This window comes from Clupea harengus, chromosome 20 (assembly GCF_900700415.2).
Source record: "Clupea harengus chromosome 20, Ch_v2.0.2, whole genome shotgun sequence".
In the NCBI taxonomy this organism is placed as follows: domain Eukaryota; kingdom Metazoa; phylum Chordata; class Actinopteri; order Clupeiformes; family Clupeidae; genus Clupea; species Clupea harengus.
In genome coordinates, this window is record NC_045171.1 from 11,181,776 (window position 1) to 11,196,957 (window position 15,182).

The 15,182-nt window shown below is 44.7% G+C and overlaps 1 protein-coding gene across 1 annotated transcript in view; it reads left to right on the top strand.

The window, feature by feature from the left end:
* Window positions 1–3,366: 3,366 nt before the first annotated feature.
* trpc7b (transient receptor potential cation channel, subfamily C, member 7b) overlaps window positions 3,367–15,182 on the top strand; it is a 46,286-nt gene continuing 34,470 nt past the window's right edge. The window contains exons 1-2 of the mRNA XM_012830959.3: window positions 3,367–3,646; window positions 9,939–10,704. Of these exons, the coding sequence (XP_012686413.2) occupies window positions 3,429–3,646; window positions 9,939–10,704 (984 nt within the window). The 5' untranslated portion in view covers window positions 3,367–3,428. The remainder of the gene's footprint in view (window positions 3,647–9,938; window positions 10,705–15,182) is intronic.

Below are 15,182 nucleotides of genomic sequence, written 5' to 3' on the forward strand. Positions count from 1 at the left end.
TAGTGAACGCTTCTTTAAAGGTAATAAAAGCATCAAAGCATCAGTTTACATGATTATATTCTAATATTCAAAATTGTGTTGAATGTGTGAACACACACACACACACACAGAGAGAGAGAAAGAGAAAGAGGCACGGAATTATATTCAGGGAAGAACTGATTAGTAACTGATGGAAATGTTTGACTGGCTTCATGAAAACGACTCTGACACACATCAATTCAGATCAACATGCTTGATGCTTGACTGAGTGCAATTGCATGAGTGGGATCAATATATGGATCGAATTCTTGTAGGTTACAGAGACGTTAGCGATAGAAGAGCAATAGATCGTTAAATGTTAAAGAAACATACATATATGTACGGTCATGTGTTAGGGACTGTAATGATAACCAATGGTAACTGCAGATTGCCTCATAATGAGATACAGTACTTCTGGTATTTCTAGTTAATCAGATGTTGTCCAGATAAGGTGGTATTTCTTTTTTTTCAAAATTAATTAATTGTTAAAAAAAATCACTGAAGACTACATTCTAAAATGTTAACCTGTTCACTTTCCTTGTGAAATCATCCCAGACAAATCAAAATGTCATATAGATTATAGATCCAAGACACATCTCTTACTCTGTCTCTTTTTGATAGTCTCTAGTGTATGGTGAAACATGAGTGAGGGGTGTGTTTGTGTGTGTGTGTGTGTGTGTTTTTGTGTGTGTGTGTGTGCGTGCGTGCGTGCGTGCGTGCGTGCGTGCGTGCGTGCGTGCGTGCGTGCGTGCGTGCGTGCGTGCGTGCGCGCTCGCGCGCGCGCGCGTGTGTGTGTGTTTAGGTAGCTGCACTGAAGTACTGAAGTGCCATCCGTATTGCATGACGTGGAAACCGTCTTTGATGCCAAACTACTGAGGTGGGTTGCTCTGTCTCATGTGTTTGAGGAGTTGGGCGTATAGCATGACTAATTGGTCTCTGTCAGTAATTAATTAATCTCTGAAGAGTCTCCTGCTGTCCTTCCCAGAATGCCCCCTGCTCCACCAATCACAGGAATTGACCTCTGCTGATGTCAGATATCCGGATCTGAGCCTTGTAGTTCTGGACTTCCTGCAGAGCAAATAGCTCACTGATCACAGCCTGCTTTCTTTCTTTCTTTCTTTCTTTCTTTCCTTCTATCTCTCGCTCAATTTCTTTTCAGCTTTGTCACTGTCTCTTTTTTCCTGTCTTTCATTCCTTCTTTCACTCACTTTGTCTCTTTATATATGTCTTTCCTTCTTCCTTCCTTCATTTGTTTCTTTCTTTCTCTGGTGATGTAGACTGCTTTAATTCATGTTTTTTTATGTTTTTAAAGTAAAGTCATTCTGCTTCAGATTTTTTTTCTTTCTCTCTCTCTGTCTGTGCAATGCTCTCTCTCTCTCTCTCTCTCTTTCTTTCTCTCTGTCTGTGTAATGCTCTCTCTCTCTTTCTTTCTCTCTGTCTGTATAATGCTCTCTCTCTCTTTCTTTCTCTCTGTCTGTGTAAAGCGCTCTGATGTGCAGCTAACGTCTTGTCATCTTAAGCTCTGTCTCCCTGAGCTACCTCTCACTCTTCCGCGCTCCCCCCTGGGCGTGCCGTGGTAGTGGGGCACTTAAAGTGGCTTTCCTGCTAGCACTGATGGGAGTGGGAAGCTGTGGAGACAGAGGCTTTGGGTGACTAATCTGCCCCAGCCTGGTGTGACAGAGCTCCCCAGAGGACTTCTCCCGGGAGAGAGAAAGAGACAGGCAGACTGACATTGTGTGTGTGTCCGGTGTGTGTGTGTGTGTTTGTGTGTGTGTGTGTAGGGGTGTGTGCGTGCGTGTGTGTCAGTGTGTTTTTGTGTGTGTGTGTGCATGCGTGTGTGTGTGTGTGTGTGTGCACATGAACTATATTGCGCTGACGATGCCACTTTACATTTTAGTCTCCTCCCACTTCGGATGATGCTGTTAGTCACAGCAACATGCTGATACCAGTCAGTCCCAGTAAGGCTTATTCTCTGCATGATTTAATACACCCAGGCCTTATCCTCAGCTCTAATGTCAGAGAGTTAGTGATGGGGGCTAAGGTTCGTAGGTGTCCATTGTGTTTAAACCTGAAATACTGCAGTTCCACTACATACATGTGTGGGATGTTACATGGTCAGGATCAGCCTGTAGAGTCAGACTCTAATGAATTTGGTTTGTATCATGATCAGGATCTGCTTTATTGATTCTGCATCATCAAAGCATTTTTTTTAAGTAATGAAATCATTTGCAAATAGACTCAGAGAGAGAGATGGACCAGACGCCAGCAACCAGGTGCACGCATGCGTGCGCAGGCACACACACACACAGATGCACATGCAGTGTGTGACCTTTGTGGTTGTGGGGATCTCTCTTTATGGATGGCATGGCATGGCCAAACCCACTTATCCAACCATCTACATACCATGTTCTGGCTGGCATGCTGAATTACCTACTTCAGGGTAAAAATTGCAATGAGCGGATTGATGCCATAATCTAAAATCACCCTCGACGAATGAAGCTAGAGTTCATGAGGATATGGCACATGGGAAGGAGATTTTATAATTTAGCGTGATTTGTTTTTAGGATTGAAATTCGACTTCAAAAGAGAATATAGTCCATTTCCCTCTAAAATGAAAGAGGAATAAACTTCTTCAATCATTTCCCCTGCCTCCAGCCTTGTATTACGTGATGAAAGGGAAAATTATTATTACTTTAGCAAGTTAGCCTCTAGGCTAGCCACTGTTGCCTCAATTTACTTATCTGCTGTGCCACGAAATCCTCAAAATCTAATTTTCTGTCAGGGAAGAGATCTATAGAGGACACCATACGAGGGCAAGACAAAATTAAGTTTGTAATTTTCCATTGAATGGCAACACAAGACAAGAACACATACTCGGATGAATGAATAGGTTCTTTTTACAAAGACCATTGCACAGATCGGTGCTGGTGTGGTTACTCGTGCACGCTCAGGCAGGAGTTTTTGTGGTTGACAGTTTTTGTTACCAAGGGCTGTGTTATTGTTTTTGAGGACAGAAGTGTTGTCCCAGTTGTTATGAACACAAAATAAACTATTTCCTATCACTTGTTGCGTTCTCCTTTGATGCCCAGGGAAACATCAGACGATAACAAGCGAGTGGACTAATTATTCAGTGTAATTTGATCAAAAGATGCTGTTGTCGATTAGTCCAAATGTCTGATGAAGGAGAACAAACCGACGCGGGGGAAGAAGAGCATGTCCCTGCCTCTCCCGCGCAGCTTCCCTCTCAAGCTCCGACCAGTTCCCGCACTCCACGGCGGCACCCCAAAATGCGCCGCCAGGCCAGTTTCCCGATGCGGCGGGCGTCAGCTCCTGACTCGAACGTACGCATACCGGTGCAACACCCCCTGGACGTGACGAGTTCAGATCCGCAAAAGTTTGCCCAACGCTTCATGAGAACGGGCTCGCTGTTCCACCAGCGTCAGAATGTCCGGTTAGAGGACGGGAGGCATGCTATCTCTCCAACGCGCGGCGAAAAAACGGGCTCTCTGCGTACGTTTCAGGACCATGGACAGCGACACCAGCACCACGGTCAGGAGTGCACAGATCATGAAGAGAACACCTGCTCGGATAACATAGAGCGCAAACCCAACTGCGATTCAACAAATATGTAAGTACATCTGTTTTACAGTTAAGAGTTTGGTCTCGACTGTTTTAAAAACCTGAGAACTGTTTGCCTCTTTCCAATGACATTAGAACAGCTCTGATTTGAACACGCATGAAGATAATCATATGCCGCAGCAAAATAAATGTGTTAAATTCGATGTATAACGTATGTAGCAACAGGTCTGTTTAGCCGCAGTTATTACTGTCTGATTAGGGATTATGTTCTTGCTAGTCAATGTGGTCATTGTTCAATATCGTGCCTGTAAAATGGAGAAAAAAAATTAAATCGTTTTAGTTCATGACATTTACCAATCAAACTGTACATTTTCCTAAACGAACAAGGAGCACATGCAATTTTTTTCCATTTCGTTATGTCCGGGCTAAGTTATTGTAGAAAACGTGGAGCTTTCTTGCGGTGTACCAGATAAACTTGACTTGAGCGTTAACACACCATAGATAAGTGATCGATGCTGTTATCGTGCCTTGCTTAACGTACTACTGTGGACCACAGCGGAAACTTTTCGATGTGAGAGCACATGTTGTTGTTTTAGAGTAGTTTGCCATAACTCATGTCGTATCACGATCTCGACATGCCTACGGGTAATAATGGGGAAAGTGGAAACCCAGCTTGTGGATATTGTAGGTGCCTACACCGTCTGAAGTGTCTGAAATGCAATATGGTTCCCCTTTGTCATTGATTTACAAATGGGCACGGAACGGTATGTACTCCCAGACTGTTTTTGATGTAATTCCGTTCCCCGTGCTCGCCCGTGATAAGAGGTTTGTTATGCAGACATAATGATACAGCTGGCCTTGGGTTGAATCAGCCTTGATTAATGGCAATGGAAGAAGAGGCCTCGGGTGTACGTCACTGCGTGCTGAGCAGTATCCTAGAAGTTTGCATTGGTTTCTGGATTAAATTGGAGTCGGAACTGTCTCACAGAGAATATTTTGTAGGCATACTTAAGAAATGACCATGAATATAGGCTTTACACTTTACACCTACACTTCAACACTTTAAGGACAAACAAGAAAATGTTGCCGAGATCATAATTCCCAGAATGGACAGTGTATGGTATTGGGAAAGAAAATGAATCCCAGCAGAAATTACACATTTCTGGACTGAAGACATGATTTACAGTCTTTTACCTTACTTGAAACTGTAGTCTCATCCAGTTAGGCCTATTTCATTTATTTTGGACAGGTGCATTTGCATCAGGTGCATTTGGGATCATACACATCTTTTCTGAATCATTCTGAACTGAGGTAAACAGGTGTGCGGCACCAAGGTAATTTACCGAATCCCACATCATCAACAAAACACAGCCTTGCATACGGTGCTTCTTTACGTTCACAAGAAGTATCAGTCATCAATGCATGCAAACATGTACCTGGTATGATGAAAGCTCCTATTCCTACCCCATTTTGATATGTGTAGTAATAGACTAAAGTGAACATAGTGGGGAAAGCTTCAGTTGGAAGAGCTGATGCTCCTTTCTGCTTCCTGACACCTGGTTGTGTATGAAAGAGAAAGAGAATCTGTCTCTCTGATTCAATGCCCAGTCTATTCCCCCTTTCATTCGGCTAAGAGAAGTACTTTGATTCTGTAACATCAAAGGGCACAGCACTAAAATGTTCATCTTTAAGATTATTTCCTTTTGTAACAGCATCCCTACCCCCTATATTTCAAGCATTGGTGGATGGCCATGATTCATTTATCTTGCCTGTAGTCTTGTAATCTGTCAAAAAGTAATAGTAACTACAAATTATTATTTTCAATCATATCCAAGTTCCTTTAATTGGTAATTGGTATTGGATGTAAACTGTTGTAAACAATTATCTCTGAAAACTTACAATGGGTTAAGGCGGGGCAGGCTTTGGGCTTTCTCATTAAAAGCTCCCATACTATTGGCTTTCCTGTGGGCTTCATAAAGTTACACTATGTAGGACATTTTCATCCATTTTCCAAAGGATCCCCACCAGCCTACCTGCACCCCAAGCATGCATTTCACCCCATGAGATGGAACAGCATGCCTGTTAAAAGGAATGGCCTCCGAGGAATGTGCGGCTCCACATCATTTGGTGCAGATAATGATTTTGCCTTAAAGTCTTCCTCTGAGCACTCAACACAAAGGATGGATTCCACTGAAGAGCTATGTGTCAAAAGAAGGACTGTTGTTAAAAGACCATTCACTCTGAGTGTATTCACAGGCTGTCTATCTAGTGACCTCTCTATTCCCCTCTTCCCTCCATCCACCCTCTCTCTCTCTCTCTCACACACACACACACACACACACAAACACAGACACACACACACACACACAAACATGCGCACGCAGACACACACACACACACACGCACACTAAAGCACTGACACAATATTAGTAAGCCTGGTTGAACCCCAACAGAAGTGTTTGGTTACTTTTTTATGACAAATTGTTGAAAGTGACAGGGTGTTGAGGACATGACAGTATTTGAGCATTTAAGTGGCCCTCCTTGCCCAACAGCAGATGGGAACTCTTGGCATTTTAATTATTTCCACTGAAAATTGGAGCTTTTAAGACATTTGGGGAGGGAGATACACCCACGGTCACCTTCCATGAACTTGTCCAATGAAACAGGGACAGATTTAATTATACTGTCTTCACTCACTTTCTTTCTTTCTCTCTGTCTCTCACACTCTCTATCTCTCTCTCTCCATCATCTGTTCGACTGCATTTGCATATCTGCTCTTTCCATTCTCTTGTTTCCCTCATTTTCTCCTCCTCTCTTTCTGCGTGCGGTGTCACCTCTTGTTAAAGTCCCATCTCCCATCCCTCTTCAACACCCTGTTATCTCTGCCTGTCTCTGCACACACATGCCCCAGCGCAGCTGATTATCTCCCTCCAGTCCCAAAGCCAGAGGGAATGGAGAGCGATTGAGAGAGAAAGAGAGAGAGAGAGAGAGAAAGAGAGAGAGAGAGAGAGAGATGAAGGGAGACACTGTGAAAAGAGAGCAAGAATCACACAGTCAGGGAGAAAGGGAGGCAATCCCATAGTCATTGCAGTGATTGTGTTCCAGACGTAAGAGATGGACAGAGCAAGGGAACAAGGGCAGAGAGTGAGAGAAAGAGAGAGAGAGAGAGAAAGAGAGAAAGAGAGAGAGAGAGAAAGAGAGCGAGTGACAAAGTGAAAGAAAATATCTTTCACTCTATTAAAACTGACTGATTGTCTTAAATGTTTGATATGCAGTGGAACCAGCAAAGACTTAAACAATGATTTGAAGGATGATTGTCTGCTTAAAAAGCCTGATATAATTAACAAAGAATAAACAAAGAATCATCCATGGTAGGTAGACTGCAACAATACTCACCTTGGGTAGGGCCTCAGAACCATGCTTAATCGGACTAAATAGGTACATTACACACTAATCATGTAGGGACACAGGAGTTTCTTTCATGTAAGTACCTTGAATACCTTGTTATAAGTTAGTGTATTTTGATGTGAGTGTTCATCAACACCATGAAAAGAGGTGTATGTCTCTGTGTGTGTGTGTGTGTGTGTGTGTGTGTGTGTGTGTGTGTGTGTGTGTGTGTGTTTGTGTGTGTGAACAGTGTCAGTCTAGCCTTGTGCCTGACCAACTGTCACTGTCCAACTCTCCCCAGCTGGAACAAGGTTAGCAAATCTCAGTTTTTATCTTCCTTTCACCCTTTCCTAACAAACACAAACACACACCTTTGCGCCCTCTTCTCTGCACCACTGAGCGAATCCACTCGGCCGCGCACCCATCTCCTGTGTGCCACGTTCTTTCATGCTCCTTCGGGGCACGAGTGCTGCTTGAATGGGTTCCTATTTTCACCTGTTCCCACCAGCGTTTGATCTTCCAGGGCTTTGTGTAATCGTCTGTGCTCTGAGCCTGGGCACGGTTTTGTCATTCATTGTAGCTCCTCTTTTACCTTTTCTCTCTGTCCATCTTCCTCTCCCTCCCTCTCTCTCTTTGGCTTTCACTTGCTCACTCTTCCTTTTCTCATCCTCTCCCTCTCTCTTTCCATCTTATTCTCCCCCACCTCTCTTTCTCTTTCGCTCTCTCTCCCTCCCTCCTTCTCTCTGTCTATCCACACAGGAGGCTTTATGAGCTGCCAACTGCCAGTGGTCCTGCTGGTGTGCCATTTTTTGTTTTTTGGTTTGGCTTAGGGTTCGGGAGTAATTAAAGGTTGGGGACGTAAATGTTCTCCCTTACCCTTTAATACCCACTCAAATCAATTTATGACATACATTTTTTTTACTCAAAATGTAGTTACTGTTGGGTAATTAGGCACCCAACACCCCCCCCCCCCACACACACACACACATTTATTTATTTATTTATACATTTATTTACATATTTAGTATTTATTGAAAGACACAACAGACGACTGATCTCGCGATTACCATAATCTTAACAGTTTTGTGTTAATGTTCGTTGCGCTGAAGCGGGCAGTCGTTTCACTTCATCTGTGGAGTGTCGAGTTTTTCCATGGCTAGACAACTCCAGGATAAACCCCAGCAGCTGTCACGCCATGTGCTGCTTTCATGCCAGGCCTTGCGGAGATTGACACTGTGTGCCTCGTGTCTCCCACAGAGAAGGGAGCAATGAGAGCTCTGAGCTTGTTGTGTCAAGGCCCCATCGCAAAGTGAAATTAGCAGCAGTCCTCTGACGATTCCTCTCTTCTCCGGTGGATGTTGAAAGGGGTTCTAGAGGAAAAATGTACTGCTGTTATCTGGTTGCCTTTTCAATGGAACGTACATGGGTAGCACAACAATTTTAACTCTAATGGTAGTGCAACAGGCTTTTCGGAGGCATTTTTACCCTACAGTCTTCACTTTTCTGTATACGTCTAAATACAACAGAATTCCCCCGTTTATCTTTGCTTGAGCCAGCTTTTTTATTGTGCTAGACAAACTAATTTGTTTGCCTACTAAATGTATTTACCTGCTCGATGTCTTAAATGCACCAACACACTAATTTTCACACAAACACAAAAACCACCCCATACAAACACACCCACACACAGACATATTTGAATGAAAAAGGAAACACTTCGTGTTTTCTTTCATCAAAGCTTTTCTTTTTTCTCCTTTCCCTCTGTTTGATCTTGTGAAAGTGGAAGAAGCAGCTCCTCTCTTGTGTGGCTGAAATAGTAATTTTCCGAGCGGGCTGGTTTGTCAGGGTGCAGCATGTATTCATGGAGTCTTTTGTGCAACAAGCCAGTCTGTGTGTACTTGGCGGAGGCCGGTATTGAATTAATGGATTTCTGCCTCCAATGTACTTCTTACCCCAGAGGAGACCAAGGAGGCCTCTGATTTAGTCAAGGGATGAATTGTGCCGATAAGGTCACATATGTCTTACTTAAATGTCCTGTTGACACACACACACACGCACAGACACACACGCACAGACACACACGCACAGACACACACACACACACACACACACACACACCGAACACACACACAAGCTCTTTTACTTATATTCACATAGTACACACTGTAGGCAGCATCCAATTGGTATTCTTGGTGCTTCACCAAGAGAACATGTTTCCTTATCCCTGTAATCCATCCGCAGGATTTACTTTCCTCTGATGTCTCCGCCACTCTCTTCCTCTCCTTAAAGCATTTCCCCTACCTCTCTCATTAACCCATCTCCTCCTCTCTTTACCTCTGCCACCTTAGCCTGGCTGCTGTCTAATGTAGTACGGTAATTGGTAGTCAGTGTGAGTCCATGTTTCACCTTAAACATCATGTGAAGCTTGACAGACCTATCCTCAGACAAATACGTTTAATTTCACCAAAGATAACTGTGTGTGTGTGTGTGTGTGTGTGTGTGTGGAAGCGAGAGAAAGAGAGAGAAAGAGAAAGAGAGAGAGAGTTGATGAATGTGTGTGTGTGTGTGTGTATGTATGTCAATACATTTCCCTAACTGTAACTCTATTGTGACCTGACCTCAGTGGTCCCAAAGGGAGACCTCTGATTAATGCGTGATGTCACCTGAGGTTCCTTGAACAATGACCATTCATGACCTGTGCCGTGCTCGCCCACTGTCCGCTTGTCTTATGGTGTTTTCTCTCTGTGTAAGGTTATAAGCAATCAGGAAGCATGTTTACTGCCAGCCATTATATCAATATCTTATGATTCATGACTCTCTTTTCTCCCTCTCTCTCTCTCTCTCTCTGTCTCTCTTTCTCTCTCTCTCTCTCTCTCTCTCTCTCTCTCTCTCTCTCTCCCTGTCTCTCTCTCTCCCTGTCTCTCTTTCTCCCTTCCCCTATTAATCTTTGTCAGGTCGGAGGGCACCATGCATAGACGCCACACCACCCTCCGGGAGAAGGGCCGTCGGCAGGCCATCCGTGGCCCTGCCTACATGTTCAATGAGCGCGGCACCAGCCTGACGGCGGAGGAGGAGCGCTTCCTGGAGGCAGCCGAGTACGGCAACATCCCCGTGGTGCGCAAGATGCTGGAAGAGTCCAAGACGCTCAACGTCAACTGCGTGGACTACATGGGCCAGAATGCACTGCAGCTAGCCGTGGGCAACGAGCACCTGGAGGTGACCGAACTGCTGCTGAAGAAAGAAGGGCTGGCGCGCATCGGAGACGCACTCCTGCTGGCCATCAGCAAGGGCTACGTGCGCATCGTGGAGGCCATCTTGGCTCACCCGGTGTTAGCCGCCGGCCTGCGGCTCACGCTGAGCCCGCTGGAGCAGGAGCTCCGCGACGACGACTTCTACGCGTACGACGAGGATGGAACACGCTTCTCGCACGACATCACGCCCGTCATCCTGTCGGCGCACTGCCAGGAGTACGAGATCGTGCACACGCTGCTGATGAAGGGCGCCCGTATCGAGCGCCCGCACGACTACTTCTGCAAGTGCGCCGAGTGCATCGACAAACAGCGGCGCGACGCCTTCAGCCACTCGCGTTCGCGCATGAACGCCTACAAGGGCCTGGCCAGCGCCGCCTACCTGTCCCTGTCCAGCGAGGACCCCGTGCTCACCGCGCTGGAGCTCAGCAACGAGCTGGCCAGGCTGGCCAACATCGAGACCGAGTTCAAGGTGAGAGAGACAGACAGACAGACAGACAGAGACAGACAGACAGATAACTGAAAGTAATGTATCCAAGAACTGAAAGTAGTGTAGTGAAGAGATTTACATGTGATTTAACTTGTTATGAAACACTGCTTTCTATAGCCCTTTAAGGATTGCATTTGTGGGGTCAAAGCAAAGCTACCATAAAGAAACGTAGATGAAGAAATGTAAATATGATGAGATGTGTATTCTCCCTAGTTAAACCAGTTTTGCATTTTGGAGTGGTACACATCTGCATTTGGTCAAGTTCAGCAGTGGAGGGTTGGGTACCCCTCATATTTCCTACACTCCTTCAGTTGAAGCAGTGCTCTTTTTGGCAGGTGACAGAGAAACCTCATGTTGGTACAAAGTTGAATGAGAGATAGTAATGGGAAAGTCAATACCATACTTGTGAGCATGACATTGTTTGACATACAGTAAGCCGTGTTAAATGGGATTTAAAAAGACCTTTTTGGGAAACCCCATGAGTGTAATGATTCAGGGGGTGGAGCAGTCATCCTGCATCTAGAAGATCTGGTTCTTCTTGTTGAAGCATCATTGACCAAGACATCACAGCCCATCTGCTACCAATGAGCCTGCGTGTCTGTGTCTGTGTCTGTGTCTGTGTCTGTGTCTGTGTCTGTGTCTGTGTCTGTGTGCCTGTGTGTCTGTGTGTCTGTGTGTGTCCTTTGAGTGCCCAGAATAAGAGACAATCCCAATCTCACTGCAGTATAGTCCATTTACCACAGAGCCCAAGAGCACAGAGTCCAACAGCCCTCTATAAAATATCTCTGTCTATATTAGCTTTGGGATGACTAATTAATGAAAGGTGTCTTGAATCACTATTGGAAGCAATAAGCCCTTGCCAAACTGTACATGTAATTCACTGCAAGAGGAGATTTAGTTCACATTAAGGGTGCTTTTAAAGGCAATAGTCTATATATTTAGAGGGCTTGGGAAAATAAAAGGGAGGACAGAGCAGAGAAGGGAAGACTTGGAGAGAGAGAAGAGACGGGAGTGCCGGTCATGGCTGTACAGCGAGGCACAGATGTTTGTGTGTCTGCAGTCCGCAGAGCTGTAAATTGAAGAGGTCTCCCTCCAGGAGTTTGTTTAATTAGCTGTCGTCGCTCCCATTCCATCCTGATTATCAGTTGGTCTCCAGGGTGATGTAAGCCAGAGAGACATCCTTACGTAGGGGCCATCAGCCGGCGATGAGGTTGTGGTCACACGGCAATGATGTCATAATCACCACTGAGGTCATTCTCACTCAGTAATCACATCAGTCTCTTAGGACTGATTTCATCATTCTTCTTTATGATGTGTAAAGGGTGTGTAGGTGAGACCCGTATCATCCTGCGCCCCAAAGGGGCGGTGATTGACAGTAAAACCAACAGTAAGCACAGGGAAGCTAGGTTCACTAGACTCGTGGCTGGGTAGGGTTACACACAGAGAACAATGTTATATTCCAATTCATTTTATGAAGGATAAAAGGCAGTACAAGTAGACAAAAGAGAGGTGGGCACTCCACCTACCCCTAATAATTACGTCAATAAATAGCAGGCAGCAATAAATAGGCAAACGTATATCAATAGTCAACAGTATAAATAATCAGTGACAATAAATATGACTGGCAAGAAACATTAGTTTCTCACAACCGGATGGCACAGACAGCAGATCAATAAAGATGGGCACAAGGGTAGAGAGACAGACTCCAATCACGAGGCCCATAAAATGCACCAAGCATACAAATGATACACACAACCTCCGGAGGCCACAGAGCCCAGTATGGCGAGGAAGCACAGGAATCCTTTTGTGAAATTCCCCAGGCGACAAACAGAGCCTGCAGCAGAGCTGGCTGCCAATCTCAGAAAAAATGATTGTGTCGCAGGAAACAGTCCCGTTGTGTCAAGGGGAGAGAAACAGCTTGCTTGCTACACGGCCACTTCAGGATTTTAGTGCTTGTCAAACTATTTGTTTTTTAAAGTCCCTCTCCTGGCATTGATTAAACCCCTAGAAATGTATTTCTGGTCCTCAAAAATACATATTTATAAGTTTTTTGTGATGAAAAAAATGAAATGGCTTCCATGTTTTTCTACAACTTTGCCACATTCCGTATTTGTGTATCTATGAATATGTAAATGAGCCCTGTCTCTATCTATCTGCCTTAGGTTTGACTACATTATCAAACAGCCAGTTATGTTACTTATGTTAGATAAGCTTTGGTCCTAATCGCCAGCTCTTAAATAAATAGAAATAATAAACATCCAGATTTGCTGTTAGGAAGAAATGTTGACATACCATGAAACACTATAGAAAGTTTTTTAAGAGAGCTATCTAGTTTATAAGGAATTTTGTACTATATATATATATATATATATATATATATGTGTGTGTGTGTGTGTCTGTGTGTGTGTGTGTGTGTGTGTCTGTGTGTGTGTATGTGTGTGTATACTGACCTTACCCCTCCCTCCTGACAGGCGAGTCAGACGAGTTTAGTTCTCCTAGATTTGTGACCTAAGAAACCCAGGCTGTCTGACTCATGGTTGGTACACTGCAGTTCCAAGGTGGAGATACCCAGCCACAGCACCGAGTGCTTACTCCGCTCATGATATGTTATACATCATATAAAAAACACCACATGGACGTGTTTTCAAAGTTCAAAACTTGTTTTTCACACTTAAAGATCTGTGTAATCACTTCCAACACCTGTACCAGACTCACAAATTGGCACGTCTGAAACAGAGAAGAGGGAATGCAATCAGTGCAGAGCGGACCACAAGCAGAGGAAAGCATCCAGATAATAAGGAGTACTGCGCAGTTACACCTCACACCTGTGCACATCACAACAACTCGTGCTTAGAGCAACATGCCACTGCAAGACCATGTGCTCTTTATATTTACCTGTCACTAGGAAGTATTTATGTTTATACTCACTACACACCACGTGGTCACACCACCAGCCCACAACATCCAGTTAACATTACTAAGCCTCCTATTACAGATGTGCTTGTAATTGTTCAGCGGTCATATTATGGGCCTAGCTGTGGACAAACATATGGAATGTGCGGCGGTTTCCTTTCTGAATACTGATTACTATTTTCAGATACTGCAGGTCTGCAGGTGTCAGAATAACTCAGAACAAGTGCCCACTCCTTGCAGAGCTTCTGTAAGGTGTGTGTGTGTGTGTGTGTGTGTGTGTGTGTGTGTGTGTGCCTGCATATGTGGCTATATTGATATATACCTGAGGTCTGCATGCATATTATCCAGTGTTCAGTCTATCCATTCGAATAATACCAAGCCACTACCACAGTACCACTCCGGATGTGCTGGTCACACAGGCACCTTTAGCCACCTACTATATCATATGACATTACATTGCATTCAATAAGATTGGATGGATTAATTCTAGCAGGATGTTGCTAATGCACTTGGTGACAGCAGTCCTGACAGCGCAGGTGAGATTACTGTGTGGGATCCAGGTGATGACAAGTATGAGACATATTAGCGGCAGCGAGGTGTAAGTGGCGAGCCAGCCAACAAGAATGAGCAATCCCCAAAGCACGGCCTAGTGTGACGTAATCGGGCTGCTTTTAAAAGGGCCGGGACTTCTAACCGTCCAATGGAATCAGAGCCCCAATCAGCTGCGCGCCAACCCGCCTGTAAGACACACAAAGCACAAAAGAATACATATCAAGACCCACAGGGTCATAACACACACACACACACACACACACACACACACACACGCCCAATCCATCCTACATCTGTCACACCCACAGTCACACCCACGACTGTGTTTGTCAGCCCACCATCGTTCACGGTGTCTGACGTTTTCATCCCCACACATCCATCACAGGGCATAGCGTGTCATTTCCAAAAGACACAGGGAGAGAGGGAGAGAAAGAGAGAACAAGTGTCATTTAATGACAAAATGGCACACAAACACACACAGACATGCATTCACACACACACACACACACACACACTGCAAACACACACTATCTAAATAAAAGCAGCCAGAGCAATCTCCCTTCCGTCTCCTCTCTCCTCTCTCAGGTCCTTTAGAAGGTAATTAGCAAGTGATGAGGACTCTTGGCTTTACTCAAGTCTACTATTGTGTTTCTTAACAAGTCTCACCAGCTGACCCAATGTATGCCTTCAGAGAGGAACTCCACTGACCACATTACAACACTCATACCACACACACGCACGCATGCACGCACACACATACAAGGATACACAAGCACACACACACTCACACACACTCACACACACACATACAAGGATACACAAGCACACACATACATACAAGGAGACACTCTTGCATCACTCATGAGTCACAAGGATGCAGTATGGTCATATGGATCATATTCAGAGCATATTGATGTCATCCGTCCTGTATACATGTACCCTGTGGTGATAGATCTGGATGCTGTGTGTGAAACTGTGGATGTGGGGTAAAAGCT